Source organism: Tenrec ecaudatus, chromosome 10, assembly GCF_050624435.1.
Source record: "Tenrec ecaudatus isolate mTenEca1 chromosome 10, mTenEca1.hap1, whole genome shotgun sequence".
NCBI classification, from domain to species: domain Eukaryota; kingdom Metazoa; phylum Chordata; class Mammalia; order Afrosoricida; family Tenrecidae; genus Tenrec; species Tenrec ecaudatus.
The window spans coordinates 84,597,290-84,615,376 of NC_134539.1; the positions used below are offsets into that span (position 1 = coordinate 84,597,290).

An 18,087-nucleotide genomic window follows, 5' to 3' on the forward strand; every position below is an offset into this window, starting at 1 on the left:
GTCCAGGGTAAGAAAACTAGCCCCTAGACCTAGGTTTACTATCCACAGGGGCCAAGTTTCTATCTCACAACTCCTAAAAGCTAAACAGCAAGATGACATGGGTGCTGAAATCCAGCTGAAAATGAGGGCAGGACACCTGGGTTCTAGGGGATCTTGGGAGGGAACTCTGCCCAGGGCCCAGCCCAGGCCACAGGCCTCTTTTAATCCGATTAAGCAGCTCCTTGGCGCTCTCCAACTGTTAGCAGGAATGGCTCCAACTTTGAACAGCCCCACCTAGCCCGAGCTGTGACTCAGGGTACAGGAGTGGTCCAAAGCCATGTGGGGGAGGGGAGTAAGTACTAGCCACATTCTTGGGAACCAGGGAGGGTACCTGGCTCCCTACCCAACTGGGGGATTTAGGAATCTCGAGAAATCCCAGCAGAAAGACCATCCTTGGGGAAGAAAAGTCAGGGGGCAGGACAGGTCAGTCCCAGAGAGAGGGAATATGGAGGAACCAGAAAGGCACAAACACAAGGAAGCCATTTGAATTTTTTTTATTCTCTTTTTAAATACTGTACAGTGAAAAATAAATACGCCTTCTCAACCACCAGACAAGGTTAGCTCCCCCCTCCCCCTAGGGGACCTTGTCACCCCCCTTCATACACGCCCCTGGTTCTACTCCAAAACCTTCCCCATGCCTCCCACCCACTTAGATCCTTACTATCCCCGTCTTCCACAGTGATGAGGCCCCAGAAATGGGCGGTACAGGTTGGGAGGAGGGATAGCAGGGGAACCCCCCTGAATTGTCAAATATGGGTGGGTCAAGGAGCACCCCCCACCAACAGGCAGAGAATAGGGGTGTTCAGAGAGATTGGGGCGTTAGAGGATAAAGGCACATCCAGTCTGATGGGGAAGGAGAGGCTCCCCTCACCCAGGGGGGAGGGTGGACAAGAGGGAGGAGGGTATGACCCTGTTACACATCCCTCCACTAGCTCCTGGAGGTTGGGGGGGACCCAAGCTGCTGTGCCACCCCCCACCCCCCTAGATAAGAGTAGCTCCAGCGCAGGTCAGTCGGGCCTGTGAGGGCCATGGTGTTGGGCAGCAAGCGAAATGGAGACGGGAGGGATGCGAGCTGGAGGTTTTATGAAACCCCATTCACCAAACTACCCAACTCCATGGGGGCAGAGAACTCCCCATTCTCAGAGGGGCCCCTAGGAAGCTTGCTGACAGAGTCACCCTGAGGAAAAGGCAGGAAAGAAAATGGAGAAAAACCGGCATTGAAACAGAAATTCATATGTATCACAGACACTATTTGCCACTGTAAGCTCTCCTAGCATCTGGCTACCGGATCTAAAAGCACTCTCTGGGAGCCAGACAATCAGAACCCAGCTTCCCTCGCTGCACCACTAGTCGGCAGTCTAGACTCTTCCAGACATGGCCCTTGCTGCAATTCAGTAAGAGACTGCTTTGAATTTTTTTTTTGAAGCCCCCTAAACACAAGGGCTGAGGGAGGGAAGGTAAAAAAATGACATGTTGCCTGCCCACCTTCTGTCCTAAAAGCGAGTCCTCTGAGGGTTTAGTCCGCTCCAGGGCTGGTCGTTGGCGGCTCTGTGACTCTGCGCGTGAGATATAGTCAGCCACAGTCACTGGGAAAGGCAGAGGGTCAAGAGTTGGAAAAAGGAACTCAGGAATCCAGCCCCTACAATCTCAGCTGAGGAAGGACTCTGGTCCCTCAGGGTTAGCTCACCTGGCTGGCGATCTCCACTGACAGAACCTTCAGTCCGATTACCACGGTTCCGACGGCGGCGGCTTCGGTTCCGACGTTGGGGTCTTGACTCATCTTCTGTGGGCAGAGAAAAAGGGAGTCATGTACCCCAATCACTCATTCCCTCAATTCTTGTCGTCCCTTTATTTTTCAGGTCCCAGGCACACCCCTCACCCAGGCCATTCTCTGTCATGCTGGCCCCGTCTGATTCCAGGCCTCCATCCATGACAGTCCTGTCTTCATCAGTGCGGCGGCGGCGAGAACGGCGGCGCCTGGCACTTGCTGGGGGTGGTTCCCCAGGCTCGGAATCAACTGGGGGCTCGGGTTCCGATGTGTCCAATAGACTGTACGGATTACTGTCGGGATCCTTCAGCACTGGTTGCAGCAAAAAAGGAGTTCGGAGTCAGGTGTCCAATCCTGGCCCCCACTTTCCCCGATTTACAAAGTCAGCTGTCTCATACCTGAGCTAATGGATGAAGAATTATATCTCGAGGTGAGCCGGGGGGCAGATGGAGGTCCCCGACCTCGACCCCCAATTGGCCGCCTCCGGCTTTCCTCCCCCCGGGTTGGGGGATCTCGGTCGCCAGGTCCAGCTCTGTTGGACTCCTCTCTCTTCTCCGACTCAGTCTCGGAAGCTGTGGATGGGTCTGAATTCGGGCCTGAAGGTAAAGGCGGGGTTGTCAGGGTCACTCATCCCACTCCAGGATACATCAGAGCCCCCAAATGGGAAGAATTCTGCCACTCATCACTCAGGTCCCCAGCCAATCACTTCTTCATTCCCACCATCCTTTTCCCCAAGCCTCCACTCCTGCCCTCCCCCTGCCTAACAGTCTCACCATAGGCAGGCCCGCCTGTCCTCCGGCCCCGGCCACGGCCCCCATAACTGCCCCCGTAGGTTCGAGTGGTGTGGAGGGAAGAGGAAGAGCTCTCATCAGTGGTATAGCCAGCCTTGTCACTGCCACCACTGCCCCGTCCACTCCCAGGAGGGCGAAAACCCAGTCCAATCTGCCGAAGCTGTTCATCAATTTGTAGCCTCTCCAAACGAAGCTGTTCTACCTCCTGGTTAAAGCAGTGGAAGACAGAAGACAGTCAACGAGGAGTAGGCATGGGATCAATGGACAAACCTTTTGGCTTCTCTGTGACCCGATCCACCTTGATTCCTACCTACCTAAGCTCTCAAGAATAAAAGAAGGAAAATTCTAGGATTCAGCCCCACAGCCCCTATCACCCAAGTTCTTGTGTTATTACAAGAGACAGACAACACCTAACTATGCATGAGCAGTCTTAGTTCCCTTGTGGTCACCACATACTTCCTCTTCCAGAATTTTTGACCAGATACCTGCAGGTAGGAGAGATGATATTCCAGAAGAGCCTGAGCATTGCTGATATTCTCTCGGGTGCCAACAAATATGAAGGGCACCATTCCCTGGTGATCAGAGGGAAGACAAGATGAATCAGAAAGGACAATGAAAGGAAGACTAAGCCCCCCCCCCCGTCTCCTAAGAAAGCCCCCCCCATCTCCTAAGAAAGCCCCCCGCCCCCATGGGCTCTACATCTACCAGAGGCAGAAAAGTCTCCAGAGAATGACTGAGAATTCTCTCATCTACTCCTGGAAGTCAAGTCTCCCATACCTCCTCTCTGGGGTTCTTCTTGTCATTGTCACCTTCCACGCGGACCCTCACCACACCAGACTTATCCACAATCTCCTGGATCACTTTCCCATTCTTTCCAATCACTTTGCCTAAGTGGGTAAAGGAGAAATTAGGCTCTTTGAGGTGGGGTGGGGGTGTTTTTAAATGAAAGAATGAACAGTAAAACATATTAATATAAGTCACCTTCTGGTCTCACCCCCCTTCTATACAGGGGTTCCCTTAATTCGCTCTCTCCTGCTTCTAGATTTTTGTGGAATTTTCATAGGATGAAATACTACAATCCCTAAATATTTACTCAGATGTTTTTAATCAATTCTATTATGAACTACTTGTTCCGTTCTTATGACATGGGCACTACATGGGGAGGTGCCAATCCCTGGCTAAAAGCCTAGAGTCACTTAAGACTCACATCTGGTCCCCAACGGTGTTCTTTCCTGTATCCATACACCCAACTCACCGACCAGGTTCCTGGGCACTTGCACCGAGTCCTCAGAAAACTCAAGGTAACTTCGGGCCTGCCGGCATGCCTCAGGAGTCTAAGGAGCAAAAATAGGGCGTCGTTACTACAGTAAGGTGCCTGGACTTCAAATCATGTTCATCCTGCCACGCTTGCTCATTGGGGAAATGTGAGACCATCAAAGAGAAGGAGGTCAACGTAACCCGAGTCCTTTTTACGTTGACCTCCACCACCCCTCTCTCTCACCTAAAAGGGACCAAGAACAGGGATCTTTGGCTGACCTCCCCATAGATGCGGAAAGTGCAGGTCTCTTCACCCAGCTCAATGGCGGTCACCCCAGGTACTTTTCGGGCCTGCTGGATGTTGGCACCATGAGTCCCAATTGCCAGGCCCATCAGGTCCTCTCGGACTGTGAACTCCTCCTGGAATGCTGCTGCCAATTGCTTACTTGTCTGAAAAGAAAAGTCATCCCAGGAATCACTTGGGCACAAGTGGGGTGATGGGTAGGTCTAAATTTAAGAACACCTGTCCTTGCACCTAACTTTTTGTATAACTTAAAATACTGAAAACTATGTGAAAGGAAATCAGGACCACCCTGATGCCTGCTGGCCACTTAGGACCACTGTGGAAAGTTCAGGGGCTGTTAGTTCCACTCTGCCTGGCTAAATACCAATGGTTTGGGTTGGGAGGCACCCAGTTCTGGATTTGGCTCATACTATCCAGCTGTGTCATCCTGCACAAAGCATACTCTATGGTCGCCATTCTGTGATCTGCTCAATGACTCAGGCGCACCAAGGCGATTAAACAAGGTTGCTATGAAAGTTCTTTCCAAAAAGTAAAATACAAGTAGAAGGAGCATTACCTTGTTCAAATTAGTATCAAGTCCTCCTTCCTCCCAAGCAAGGGCTGAAAAGAGGCAGAAAGTTTCTACAACAGCCTGGGGAGTAGGCTCGGGGGTCTTCAAAGCTTGCATTGGCTTTCTACTGGTTTCTTCCCGTTTGTAGCACAGGGGTAAGAGGAAACTGAAGACTCAAGATGAAGTTATTGTCCACACAGACCCACCCTAAGAAATTAGATGTGGCTTGTCCCACCACCACGAGCAACCACTATGACCGAGCACACAATAAAGGTCCTGATTACAATGGGACAAAAATAAAAAACTAAACTCAAATTCATTAAAGGACCAGACTTACTGGACTGGCACAGACTGATGAACTCCCAAGCTACTAATCCCCTTGCAAGATGAAGCTTAAGCCACCCACTCTGAGCTCATCTTCAGCCAAATAGATTGGCCTAGTAAATATTAACACCTAAAGGGATGTGCTCCTTAGAACTATCAACTAAACCAGCGGTTCTCAACCTGTGGGTTGCGACCCCTTTGGGAGGGTCAAACGACTCTTTCACAGGGGTCGCCTAATGCATAACAGTAGCAAAATTACAGTTGTGAAGTATCAACAAAAATAATTTTGTGGGAGGAGATGAGTCAGTCAGGGTGCAGTGTAGCAACGATGAAACATAGTTTTCCTCTAGTTCCTAAATGCTTCCTTCCCCCTCCACTATCATGATCCCAATCCTAACTTATAAATCTGGCTAGACCAGAGGATGTACACTGGTATAGATAGGAACTGGAAACACGGAATCCAGGACCAGTGGTGAGAGTGGCGATACCAGGAGGGTGGAGAAAAGGTGGGGTAGAAAGCCCCCTTTCTAGCTATTACAAGGGCCTACATATAATCTCTTCCATGGGGTCAACAGAAAAGTGGGTGAAGGGAGACATCGGACAGTGTAAGATGACAAAATAATAATAATTTATAAATTATCCAGGTTTCATGAGCAGGGAAAGAGGGGGAAAAAAGGAGCTGATACCAAGGGCTCAAGTAGAAGGCAAATGTTTTGAGAACGATGATGGCAACAAATGTACAAATGTGCTTGACACATAATGAATGTATGGATGGACTGTGATAAGAGCTGTACGAGCCCCCAACAAAATGATTAAAAAAGAAAATAATTTTATGGTTGGGGGTCATCACAACATGAGGAACTGTATTAAAGGGTCGTGGCATTAGGAAGGTTGAGAACCAGTGCACTAAACCAAACCAAACTGGCAACATGTGCCAAAAACCAAGATGAGAAGGCACAAGAGGGGCATGGAAACTGGAGGGAAGGAAACAGAAAAGGTAGCGTGGAAATAGATGGCCCACTGACCGATTGCCAGAATAGCAACCGATGTGGCCGAACAAATTGTACTAAATTATTGAATGGGAAAATAATCTGAGGCGAAATAATTTCACCTCAACACAATAAAATGTTCCAAAGAGGAAGAGCAGAAAGCAAGCCTCTGGGACACAGTACATTCATTCACATCAATTCTGAGTCACTTTTGAGGCATCCTGGACTCAGGTGTAAGAAGACAAGGAAGAGACTTGAAAAGTGAGTCCCAAATCCTAACCCCAAACCAAACCCCTGCCACTGAGTTGATTTAGCTCACAGTGATCCTCATCTAAGGTTTCCCTAGGCTATAAACTCTTGATGAGCGCAGACAGCCTCATCCTCTCCCACCCCAAATCCCAAGACACAGGTAGCACCAAACAGCAAGGCTGACAGGGACCATCCCAGGACACAATCCAGTACTTCCCACTTCCCTGACTGATGGGGTTTGATTATACCAAGGACTTGTTACAGGTGGCAAGAAGAGAAGAGTGAATGCTCAAAACAAAGGATTTAGGACGAGAAAGGAAAAAACATCTAGAGATGGTCAAAAGTTTTCTAGAGAAGTTTGCCAGGGGTTGAAAACAAAGGGAAAAAAAACCCAGTCAGATTAGTACAAGGGCATCTGGGTATTATTCTAATTATTTTGTAACTATTTCATGCCCAATGTGTGTTTATATTTTAATGAGACATTTTAAAGGTAAAATATCTTCTAAAAAAAACTAAAACCAAAACCGGCACTATTTTTAAGACCTGCACCTATGGCAACGTAGCCTATCTGGTGCTTCGCCCCACAGATCAATACCACCAAGTGCTTTGGTAGCAGACGCTTCCACCTTTGTCCTTAAGACCCCTGCTTGATGAGTACTTGGACAGGCAGCGTTTGTATTATCAGGAGCAAGGGTGCAATTTTTAACTGCCAGTGCAATGAACAGCATCCTCCCTTGGAGAAGTAAAAGATTACCATGACACACAATTTGTACAGACTTAGAGAAAAGCTCCAGAAGCAATTAAATTGGTTCACGTGATAAGTGGAAGTGGAGGGTGCCCACATGCACACATAAGCCCTACTCATTTAGAATGGTATCGAACCTAGAAAAAGGGGCCAATCAGACAATGTCAAAACTCAAAAAGACGAGAGAAACCATCTCTCCTGTCTCATTGCTGTGGATGACGAATTTAAGGTTAATTATTTGGCAAAGCAAGAATTAGGATTCCAACTCCAGTGGGCTTCCAGTTTACAAAGGGTTTCCAAGCATCTCACAAAGCATTTGTTTTCCAGGGCCATCTGGGAGTGCTAAGTAAAAGCCACCCTCTTTCCTATTTAAAATAGCTGCGATTGATGTCTTATGCATTGTGCCCAATTAAAATCACTCGGTCCTAAAGTTCCTTGGCTAAATAAAGTTTGAAATCAACACTATGCCATGAAGGAGCTCTGCCATGGCGGGTAGACCTCCACACCCAAACCAACTTTAATGGCCCAGAAAGACTTTACAGACTTTTTTGCTTGGTCAACATAAGCTTATGAATGAAAGATGAGAGAATAATAGAAGCAATCAGCAATAAGAAGCAGAGCCAAACTTACCTCTAGGTGTTTTGTAGCTTCTTCATTCCGAGACATAAGCAGCAATTTGGTGCGCAGGCTTCGAAAATGCATGTCACCCAGCAGTGATGCCCTCTTCACGGGGGCTTCAGTGGTTGACTGAGAAAGAAAAACAGTGACAACAGATTCGCAGTCACAAGGGCCTGCTATCTGGGTGCCTAAGGGGATGTGGTTCTGGGGTACAAGCAAGGAGTAAGCACAAGGGGAGAACTGAACGTCTATTTTGAGAGTCCTAATATCCATAGGCGCGCCCTCAGTTCAGGATGCAATATGGTTACCACGTAATAAAAAAATTAGTCATACTTGAGAGGCAGTATAAGGAAAGGTAGGGCTACCTGGGCCAGCAGAGATCAAGAACAATAAAGTTCCTTCTGACAAAAAAAGATAACATTTTAGTTCCTCCCTTTTCACAAAGGGGCTTAAAATGCGGGTGGGGGTTGGGGGTTGGACGGTTGAAAGGGCTTCTGTGAAATTGGGTCAGAACAAACTTACCAAAATAAACAGCTCGCTATTTGTGATGTTGAGAAAGATGCAGTTAGCTCCCAAAGCTTTTTTGAACTCTTTATGGACATTTTCATTGGAGCAGCTACAACAAAAATGAAAGTGCTCAGTGGGCATGAAAGATTTAAAGGAGAAAGGATAAGAAAAGGGAAGGGCTATAGGTAAAAATACAGGGGCAGGAGGAAGGAGAAACAACATACTGAACAAGGACAGATATTGGGAATGTAAACAAAGACAGTCAAGGAAAACTCCCACTCCCAATATCCCTAAGACTCACGCCTCTCTCAGATCCTCAGGAACAGCCATGGTGACCTTGTAGAAGCTGCCTTTGGTTGCAAGAGGGTTGGGATTGACTGGCCGAAGCCGCTCCAGGGTGACAATCTCGTTGTAAGTAGCATCACAGGCAGCATATTCAATAACATAGAACTAGCAGAGGCAAAAGCAAAGTTGTGAGATTAGCTCCTCCTACTTTTCTATGACCAAAAAATTTGCTTCAACAGTTCTCTGAAGGCCTCAGTCACTCACATCTCCTTTCATCATCCGCACCCGCGCCAGCCACCAGCCACAAGGTTCCTGCTCGTTGGCTCGAGAATAAACCTGAAGAGAAATCGAAAAAAAAAGTGATAAAACAATCCAAAAACATCAAGAATGAGAAAAGCATTAAGATGTTTGGGACACTTCCTAAGCTCAAGGTAAAGGAAACCAAAGTTGATCATTAAAAATCTGAGGGGCAGGGGGATAAGAATCGGAAACCAGTGTGTTCTAGATTGTTATCATAAGCACAAGAAAGGTGAACTCTCTGAAATGGGGCACTTGGTCACAACAGGGGTGGCTTTGCACTTTACATTTCTATAGGCTACACTGCTTAATGTGACAGCTCAGCTGGGGAAGAGAAACAGAAGACGTATAAACCAGCCAAAGGGAAATCTAGAACCCTGGTTTCAGGCGTCGTAAAATCCTAGGGAACATGGCATTTCTAAAATGTAGACTCTGTAAGCTCTTACCTCGACCTCATCCCCTTCCGTGATCTCTTTATTATAGTCAGCTGGAGGGGGTAGCCGGACATCCCCGAAAGGAATTTGTCTTTCACTTTGCCAGCTGCAAGGAAAACCTGACATGAAAGGCTATTCAGATTGACAGAACTGCCCATTTCTTCAAGAAGACATTACTGCCTCCCCTAGTAGCGGTCCCACCCTCCCTGGTAAACCCCAGGCCTAACTCCACAGGATGATCTTCATTCACGGGCTAAGACCAAAGGCTGGGATGAAATGGCCGCATCCTCACCAACTTCTCAGGCCCTCTTCTCTCCAGGGACCTTCCTAGGATGTCCACCCAAACCCATTACATGCCTTACAGGACTCAGTCGCCCACCTCTTTCCACTCTCCTGCTAGGACCTAGAATGCTGGATTCTCTATTCCCAAGTCTTACTTGTTTTCAAAGAAAATGGTGACAGAGTCTTCATGGACATCCTTCACAAAGCCCTAGAAAAGATTTTAGGGTGGAAAACAAAGGGGGAGGGGGAAGCAAATTATTTACCATTATTTCAGCCATCAAGGGAACATCTAAAAAACTTGAGTTTTAGATGGGAGCACACACAATCTGATGACAGGGCCCAGAAAGCTATGTTGTGGAAATAATACCAGAAGGCTTCAAAAATTTCATAAAGAAATTTCACTATCCCCGATTCCATTTTTCCATCAACTTTTTGAAGCTCCCCATATCAAAGCTGAGGTAGAGAGAAGGCATGCAAATGATAATGACATGGAAAGATGATAAAGGGAAAAAAAAGTCCAGAAATAGGAACAAGAATTAAGTAGATGGGGAAGCACCACCTGCATCAGACCACCTTGGACACTGGAGGGTATACTGCGCTCCTACAGGGCTCTCCCTATCTGGTTCCTGTTGTGCTGAGCAGCCTGCCAGAGTTCCATTAAAATACCAGCAGCATTCAGCAAGGCTAAGAATATCCCATGAGACAGTGTGAGGCTGTCCCACACACCTAGGGGACAGCAGGAGCTGACGGGGAAAGGTCTAGCGCCCCAATTCAGCCAGGGACCTGCACTACTGGGTGCCCCACACCTGAGGTCTACAAGAACAAAGTTCAAAATTATAAACACAGTCTACAGAAGGAAAAATAATGACTTGAGATGCCAGATAATCTGTGTGCTGGAAAATGCTGAGAAAATAAAATGCACAGAAAACCCCGATCTCTAGACAGTGACAAAGGCAAGAACAAGAATGGTAACAGAGCTGAGCCAGCTTCTCTGCAGAGGCTTACCTGTTCAACCCAATTCTTCCACCTTTCCCAGTTTTCACATACTCAAAATGAGAGCTTTCTAATTTTGGTAAAGTACAATTAATTTGTTTTTGTGGATTATGCTCTTGGTTTCCGATCGAAGAAATCACTGCCTAATCCAAGGCCACAAAGGTTTTTGCTGTTTTCTTCTAGCATTATTAGCGTTTTGTTTCACACTTAGGTCTAGGATCCATTTTGAGTTGAATTTTGTATATTTTTCTATGGTGAGAAGTTTATTTTTATAAACTGGTATCATTTTTACTGTGTTGTTTTAAGCTTTCTGCTCCCATAAAGGTTTTGCAGTCTCAGAATTCCCAAGGGGCAGTTCTACTCTGTCCTACCAGGTTGCTGAATTGGAATCAACTGAATGGCTGTGGGCATTTGTGGAGGACTATTCTTTCTTCACTAAAGAATGCTTCACCTTTGTCAAAAACCAGGCAGTGCAAACAATGTATTGCAACAAAGTAGATCAGCGCCTGGTGAAGAAAAGATCATTTTCTTATGGTTTCTCCATCCTATACATCGATCAAAATTACCATAGTATCCTCACTACGTACCACTTATACTTCAATAAGCTGTTTTTAAGAATATTAAAAGTCTCAATACCCTGGAACTATTCTTAAGCTTTGCACTGAGGATAAAAACAAGCTTAGGAGTGAAAAACACTTTCTGCCATCCTCTTCTGTACCCATCCCTACTGTTTCCACTCAAGACTCCTGAGACTTAAGACTCACTATTTGCCCAAGTCCCCTTTTCCATGAGTTCTTCCCTTTCATTCCCTCCTTTCACAACTACTAATCCTCTATCCCTTCTCTCTCCTTTGTAAAGTCTGCCTGGATGTCTAGAACAATTCAAGCAGCAGCTTCTTCATTCTGACCTGATCCAAATCTTTCCCCAAAACGTCTGTCTTGAATCTTTAGCAATAGTTTCTCAAGAGTTAGGTACTCTGAAAACATTTTGGAGATGCGACAGAAGTAGAAGAGACAGATGGGGAATAGCACTTGTCTAACACTTTCATCATGTCTCCCACTCCTAAAACACACTAGTTCACAAAAGGTTTAATCCTAAAGTTGGTCCTCAAGATGAGATATCAATGTTCCCCTGGCATTTTCCAATAAGGCAAGAATGAAGACCTCAGAAGACAGCCACAACCCTGGCATCTGTCAGGAGTTCAACCATCACTTGTCATTATACCACATCTTTTACTTCCAAATATTCTCCCAAAAGGGCTCCCACTCCACCTTCACATTCCAATCTAGTCACTGTTTCCTAATTCCACCTACATTACCCCAGATACTAGTTTTGCCTCCAAGCATGCCAGTGGTGGGAAGTGCATTCCCAGTTCTGCTCAGTCCATGCTCATTGAGAAGACGAGCAGGCAAGGAGGGCTGGGGCGACCCAGAGGATGACTTAGTTTGCTTCTAGTGTCTAGGACCAGGGAGAGAGGAGAGTCCTGGGTTCCTTTCATTTGATATTTCAATTCTTCAAGTTAGGAGACACAAAATTAGTCCCCATCTTTCAACTTATATTCTGATTCTCGTCCTTAGGTCTCAAAAGAAAAAAGGGAAATTGTAAACACCTACTTTACCACAGTATAATTTCTTAAAAGGAGGAGATTCTAGGAGAAAAGTAGGTAGAATTTAGGTAAAAATCATAGGTTGAAATTTGGGATGATATACTTTTTTTAAAAAGGAAGTTAGGATATCAAGGCAAGATCTGAAAAGGTAGATCACTGTGTTCTCGAAGGTGAATAGGTTTTTTAATCTTTAAGATTACAAACTTTAAAACAATAAAATACATTTAAGTTCTGATAGAACAAGAATCCTAGATCGGATTTTTACCATTCAATCTCAAAAGAAAATCAAAGCTCTAAATTCTGAGAGAGAAGAGGCCTCCACAAATTTATAGCTCTAGAAACAATACAAATATTCCTTGACCAACACTTAAGCGTGCTGAGTCATGAATATTAAATCAACAGCAAAGTCAGAATGGCTGAGTATCTATATGGCACCAAGAATTGAGAAAAGATTAATGTGAATTTAGGAATTTGTTGTTTTTAACCAAGGCATGGGACAGAAAGGCTAACGTAGACAAGACAAAATCCACATTACCTAGCTTTTAGCTCAACTCCAATTCTACTAAGACAAAGTATCACCAATTCATTCAAAAGTCCATCTTTGCCATAGCCCCCAGAAGAAATAAAAAGATTCCGCATCTGTTGTCTACTTCTATGTGGTAAACATCGCCCTTCCCAACAGGATCACACAGCGAATTTGAACTGGAGATTTCATCTTGCCCATGTATGCATGGCTCCCACACTTCCTATCTTGATCTCAGACTCATTTTAAGAATCACTTCTTTTAGATCTGAGACTCGAGGGCTGGGTGGGCCTAGATGAAGGACTGATGGAAACGAGGCTAATATCTTACAAGGAAGAGCATTTCAACAAAGGCAATACCAATTTGGGGGAAAGAATATGAGAGACAAGAATGCTCCATCAGAACCAGAAAGAAATTAAGATTTTTTTTGCCAAAGAAAACAGAAATGCTATGGGGCAAGCTTGAAGAAAATGTCACCCAAGAGTAGGGAAATATTCAGGAGAAAAAATGTCAGATCAGCTGGAGCATCTTTTAGGTAGATATGATAGAGTAAGGTGGTGCCTTGAATACCACAGGACCTCAAAACCTCAGGATAAAAACCAAAAATTCAAATCAAGTGGCTAAGATAGACAAATAGGGGTCCCCACAGTCACTAGGCATTAACAGAAATCCGAGGAAAAGGGATGGCAGAAATAAGACAGTCATGTAGACTAGTTGCAAAATGATTACACTGAACTTGTCGATTGAAGCTGGAGCAGAAACCATTCATTCTAATGGCAAATATGAATGAGACCCTTTCCAGCTTAAAGATAGGACTTCACAGAGGTGGAAAAAGTCATTTCCAAGGGCACGACGGTAGAAAAACCTACTGTAAATGGGGAGAAAAAAAACCCAACCTTGACTGAATGTGAAGGATAGGGGAATCTTTTGGAAAGTGATGCCAAAAAAAGATCTCAATTCCCCAGCACCTCAGGGAGGAATGAAAGCCTCTGGAGCAATTTCTGGCAAAAAGTCCAACGGGGTTCAGGATAACAGTGGTCACACAAAGAAGAATCCGGGGAAGAAGGAAGGGTTGTGGTCTCCCCCTGGCTTAATACAAATGGGAAAAAGCAAGAGGGATCAGTAAACCAAGTCCCATGGAATCAAAATCCTGAAAGGGGGCAGGGGTGGGTGCAAACTAAGCAAGGATCTTTAAAAGGTAGTCCTCCTCTTCTTCCAAAAAAAATACTATCAGAGCCCCAAATTGGAAGAGCTAGCCAGAAGACTGGTTAAAGTGGAAATCTTTAAGAGGAGGATAAACGGGAGGCATCCCCGTGTGCTCCCCTTTCAACACTCGAATCTGAAGCTCTTACAACCTCAAGAAATTACATGTAAGAACGATCTCAACATAACTTGAGGTCGCAAGGAGATCAGGAAGGCCAAGTTCATCCCGGGGTAGACTAGGGTACCAGCTGAGCTGGTCTAAGACTAAAGGGGCGGGGTGAGAAACCTGGGGAAAGATGCCACCTTCTGACAGGATGGCAACTGGAAAGGAAGAACTGAGAGTTCTGAGGTCAGAGATGCCACAGGCCATAAATGAAGTTTGACCGTTCCTCCCTGGGTGGGGAGCAGGGCTATCAGATGAAAGTGGGCTGGGCTGGGTTTCCCAGAGCCAGTGGGCAGAGGTCTCTGCGGCAGGTGAAAGGCATCTGGTCTGGGGCAGCCCTTTCCCAGAGGGGTAATGAGGGAGAATAAAGAGAATTCGACGTGTGCTCGAATTGGGGAGAAATGATATCCGTAGGTCTGAGGCCACGTCTTCGGCGAGCCGGGGACGCGGGGGCGACACAACAATGCCCAGCTAGTCGTGTTCGCCCGCTGGGGGAGAAGAGCAGGTGTAACGGAGGGGTCAGGGACAAGAGGGGCAGCTCAACTCCCAGAGGGATCTCTCCCCGAGGGCCGAGGGTGGGGGCGTGGGTCGGCGGTCCCAAGGCCCGGGCAGGGCTCGGCTCGATCCGGGCCGCTCTTCCGGAGCCCGGCGGAGGGAGGGGGCTAAAGGCGGGTGTCCCCGGCCGGCGCGCCGCCTCACCTTGTAGAAGGCCCCGTTGGAGCCGCGCACCTCGACGGGCAGTCCCGGCTCCACATCCCCCCCCGAGGCCAGGCCGCCCATGGCGCTGCCACCGCCGCCGACTCCCCCGGCAGCGGCGGCGGCTGCAGCACTGGTCTGAGTCCGCGCCGGGCCAGGCCCTCGGCGTCTCCCCGGGGGAGGAGCCGGAGGGGGAGCCGCGGGGGGCGGGAGCCGGGCCGGCCCCACGGCGGCCCTGCCACAGCCAACGAGCAGGGGGCCAGGGCCGGGCCGCTCCCCGTCCGCCGCCGCCGCCTTGGTCTCCGCCACCGTGAGGGAAACGGCGGTCGCCGCCGCTGCCTTCGTCACCTCAGCTTCCGCCCGCCGCTGCCCCCGCTGCTGCCTCAGTGCCAGGACCCGCGGCTGCCGCTGCCGCTCCACGGCCTCTACCTCCCTCTGCCGCCGCCGTCTACTGCGCAGGCGCACCGGGCACCCGCCCGCCGCGCGCGGGGCCCTGAGGGCCACGGCGCAAGCGTCAAGGCTGGCGACCCCGCTCGCGCTCGCCGGCGCATTGGGACTTCCACGCTCCCTTCCACTCTCTCACGCCCCCTCCCGGTCGCTCGCTCGCACTTGCGCAGAACGAGCTCGCTCGCTTTCTTCGCCCTGCCGGCCCCCCCCCACCCACTTCCACACTCGCTCTCTTCCTTGCCCCGCCCCACAACACTGAGCTAACCAATCGTGGGATGGGAGGGACCGGGCTCGCTCGATCGGATTGGATGGCGGCTGCTCCTGGTCAGGCTACACCCACCTCACCACTGGGAGCCCCTCTGGGTTTGGACAAATTAGGGATGGGCATGCGCCTGAATGACTGGTCACTTTCCTCACCTTTGTCTTTCTCGGTGCGCACGCTCCGAAAGGAAAAAAGTCGACAGGCGGGGTGCCTGGTGCGCGTGCGCTGTATTCAAGCGTGTTTCGAATCTCTTTTCAGCTCCCATAACTTTGTGTTATGTAGGCGATTTAACAGTCATGGTTTCTGTCTTGAACTGATTACTACGGGATCCAGATCATGCACGTAATGGAACGTTTCCGAATAATTTCACGGCAATATCAGGACGTCTAGGTTAGATGGGCAGAAAACGTGCTATCTAAACGCTGAGGAAATACAGAATTCCTGCTAAATTCAATTGCTAAGGAGTATGGCGACTAGGGGAGCAGCTTCAGATTCTTTTCGTCATCGAGTGGATTCAGATACCGGGCGACATTATAGGGCAGAGTAGAACGACCCCAACAGAATTTTCCAATGCTATAAATCTCTATGGCAGCTAACACATCTTTTCTCCCGCATAGCAGCTGGAGGGTCAGACCCCCATCTATTCCTTAGAAGCTAAGTGTTTTAAGCTGTGCGCAACCAGGGCGCCTTCCATAAAGATTAAAGCGCTGTTGAGCATTTCCACTCCATAACACATGGCCCCCGCCATGAATCAGAGCCTGTGTTGGATGCTAGACGTGCAAAGATAAGACTTTCTCATTCATTTTAAGGCATTTCTTTTACGGAAGGGCCAGATATTTAAATAAATACACAGGATGTGAAAATGTGAGTGCAGATAAGATGGTGATAAGAAGTAGGTGGTGGGGGTGATGAGGAGCTAATACTAAGGGCTCAAGTAGAAAGCAAATGCTTTGAGAATGTTGATGGCAACAAATGTACAAATATGCTTGACACAATGGATGGATGTGTGTATTGTGATAAAAGTTGTATGAGCCCCCATAAAATGATTTCAAAAGAAAAGGAAGTGCAGGAGAATGGTCGCTTCTTTAGAGTGATCATGGACTACCACACAGAGGAGGTGATGCAAACTGGTGTTTTGAGATATGAACAAGAGTTTGCTATAGGAAAAGTGGGGTAAGAGAATTCTTGACAAAGAAAACAATGTGCAGAGGAACAAAAAGTGTATGTCCTTCACTGAACTTAAACTTGGATTTGGTGTGAAGCTTCCAGAAGCTGACTTTTATCAGTTAATGGCAGCTATTGAAAGCATTTAAGCAACAGGGTCATTTAAAATTTGCATTTTACAACTAGTGACTAAACTGTAGAGGAAGGGCAAGTGAAGGCACTAGAGTTTTTAAGGGGTTGTTGCCAGTGAGACACACAGAGATTGACCTCCATTAGGACTGTGGGCAACAGAGAGGTACAGGTTGAATTTGAACCTGTTAGATTTTAATCAACAATAATTGGTGATGGGAGATGGGGTAAGGTGGGGTTAAGAGCCAGTGAAGACCTGCGTGAACATAAAGCAACTCTCAGATTCCTAACCTGGGTTACCTGGCAAATGATGCCAAGGAAAGAGAACACTGAATTTGAGGAACCGTGGGTGGATCTTGCAGGTGGAATATTCCCTTATCTTAAAACAAATTATCTTTCAGATTCTGGTTTATGTATAATTTCCTTAGTCTTCCACTATGCCCACCCAAGGTGGTGGTTGTCAGGTGCAACTGAGTTGGCTCTGACTCATAGCAACCCTACATTCAACAGAATGAAACACTGCCCATCCTGCAACTTCCTCAATTGTTGTAGCTGAGCACATTGTTACAGCCTCTGTGATTCCATCTAATTGAGTCTTCCTCTTTTTCATTCCTGGTCAGTCTGCTTTACCTAGCACAATGCCCTTGCCCGGGGCCTGGTCTCTCCTGGTAACGTGACCAAAGTCCTTGAGAGGCTCTCTCATCATCCTTGAGTCTAAGAAGCATTCTGACTGTAGGTCTTTCTCAGCCATTTTCCTTATGCATTATCTAACTTTTCCATACATACCTTTGAAGCAACTGAAAACCCTGTGGCTTGGGCCAGACACACCTTAGTTCTCAAAGTGACATCTTTGGCACTTCAAAGATTGCTGATGAGCACTTTTACCCAAAGCAAATGTTCTTGTTCTCTGAATGAGCACTTTTACCCAAAGCAAAATGTTTTTGTTCTCTGCACTGCTGCTTCCATGAGTGTTAATTGGGAATCTCAGTACAATGAAATCCCTGGCGACTTCAATGTTTTCTCCATTTATCATAATGGAGATTATGATCCTTTTATGTGAACTATTGGTCCAGTTGTAAGGATTTTTTTCTCCTTTACATTGAGTTTCAATCCACACTGAACACAGTAGTGTTCAATTTTCATTAGCAAGTGCTTCAAGTCCTCCTTACTTTCAGCAAGCAAGGTTGTTTCATCTGTATATCACAGGTTATTAATAATCCTTTCTCTGAGTCTTCTTCATATACTCCAGCTTCTTGTATTACTAGCATACAGATTGAATGTGTGTGGTGAAAGGATACAACTCTGACACACATCTTTCCTGATTTTAACCGGGCAGCATATCCTCCTATTCTGTTAGAACGATCACCTCTTGTTCAACGTCCAGGCTCTACAGGTCTACAACTACACGTTCTGGAACTCTTATTCTTCTCAGTGTTATCTGTAGTTATCTACACAGTAGAAT

General features: G+C 47.1%; 1 protein-coding gene across 1 annotated transcript; it reads right to left on the reverse strand.

Annotated features, from left to right (window-relative positions):
• Positions 1-544: 544 nt before the first annotated feature.
• Positions 545-15,094, reverse strand: FXR2 (FMR1 autosomal homolog 2). The gene is made up of 17 exons (XM_075560865.1): positions 14,627-15,094; positions 9,595-9,647; positions 9,170-9,263; positions 8,691-8,762; positions 8,443-8,591; positions 8,157-8,250; positions 7,647-7,763; positions 4,135-4,305; positions 3,854-3,932; positions 3,376-3,485; positions 3,084-3,170; positions 2,581-2,803; positions 2,206-2,403; positions 1,919-2,119; positions 1,727-1,822; positions 1,525-1,625; positions 545-1,216 (listed from the first exon to the last, which is right to left on the reverse strand). Exons 1-17 carry the CDS (start codon positions 14,705-14,707, stop codon positions 1,121-1,123), a joined length of 2,022 nt encoding a protein of 673 aa, XP_075416980.1. The 5' UTR covers positions 14,708-15,094; the 3' UTR covers positions 545-1,120.
• Between the last annotated feature and the right edge of the window lie 2,993 nt (positions 15,095-18,087).

Bases quoted from the DNA above. Each gene is read 5' to 3' on its own strand.
- FXR2 (XM_075560865.1), bottom strand. From the start codon at position 14,707: ATGGGCGGCCTGGCCTCGGGGGGGGATGTGGAGCCGGGACTGCCCGTC. The intron at 8,251-8,442 runs GTGAGTCTTAGG...TTTTTGTTGTAG, and splicing joins CCTGAGGATCTGAGAGAGGC to CTGCTCCAATGAAAATGTCC. The intron at 4,306-7,646 runs GTAAGTTTGGCT...TTTTCTTTTCAG, and splicing joins AAGCTACAAAACACCTAGAG to ACAAGTAAGCAATTGGCAGC.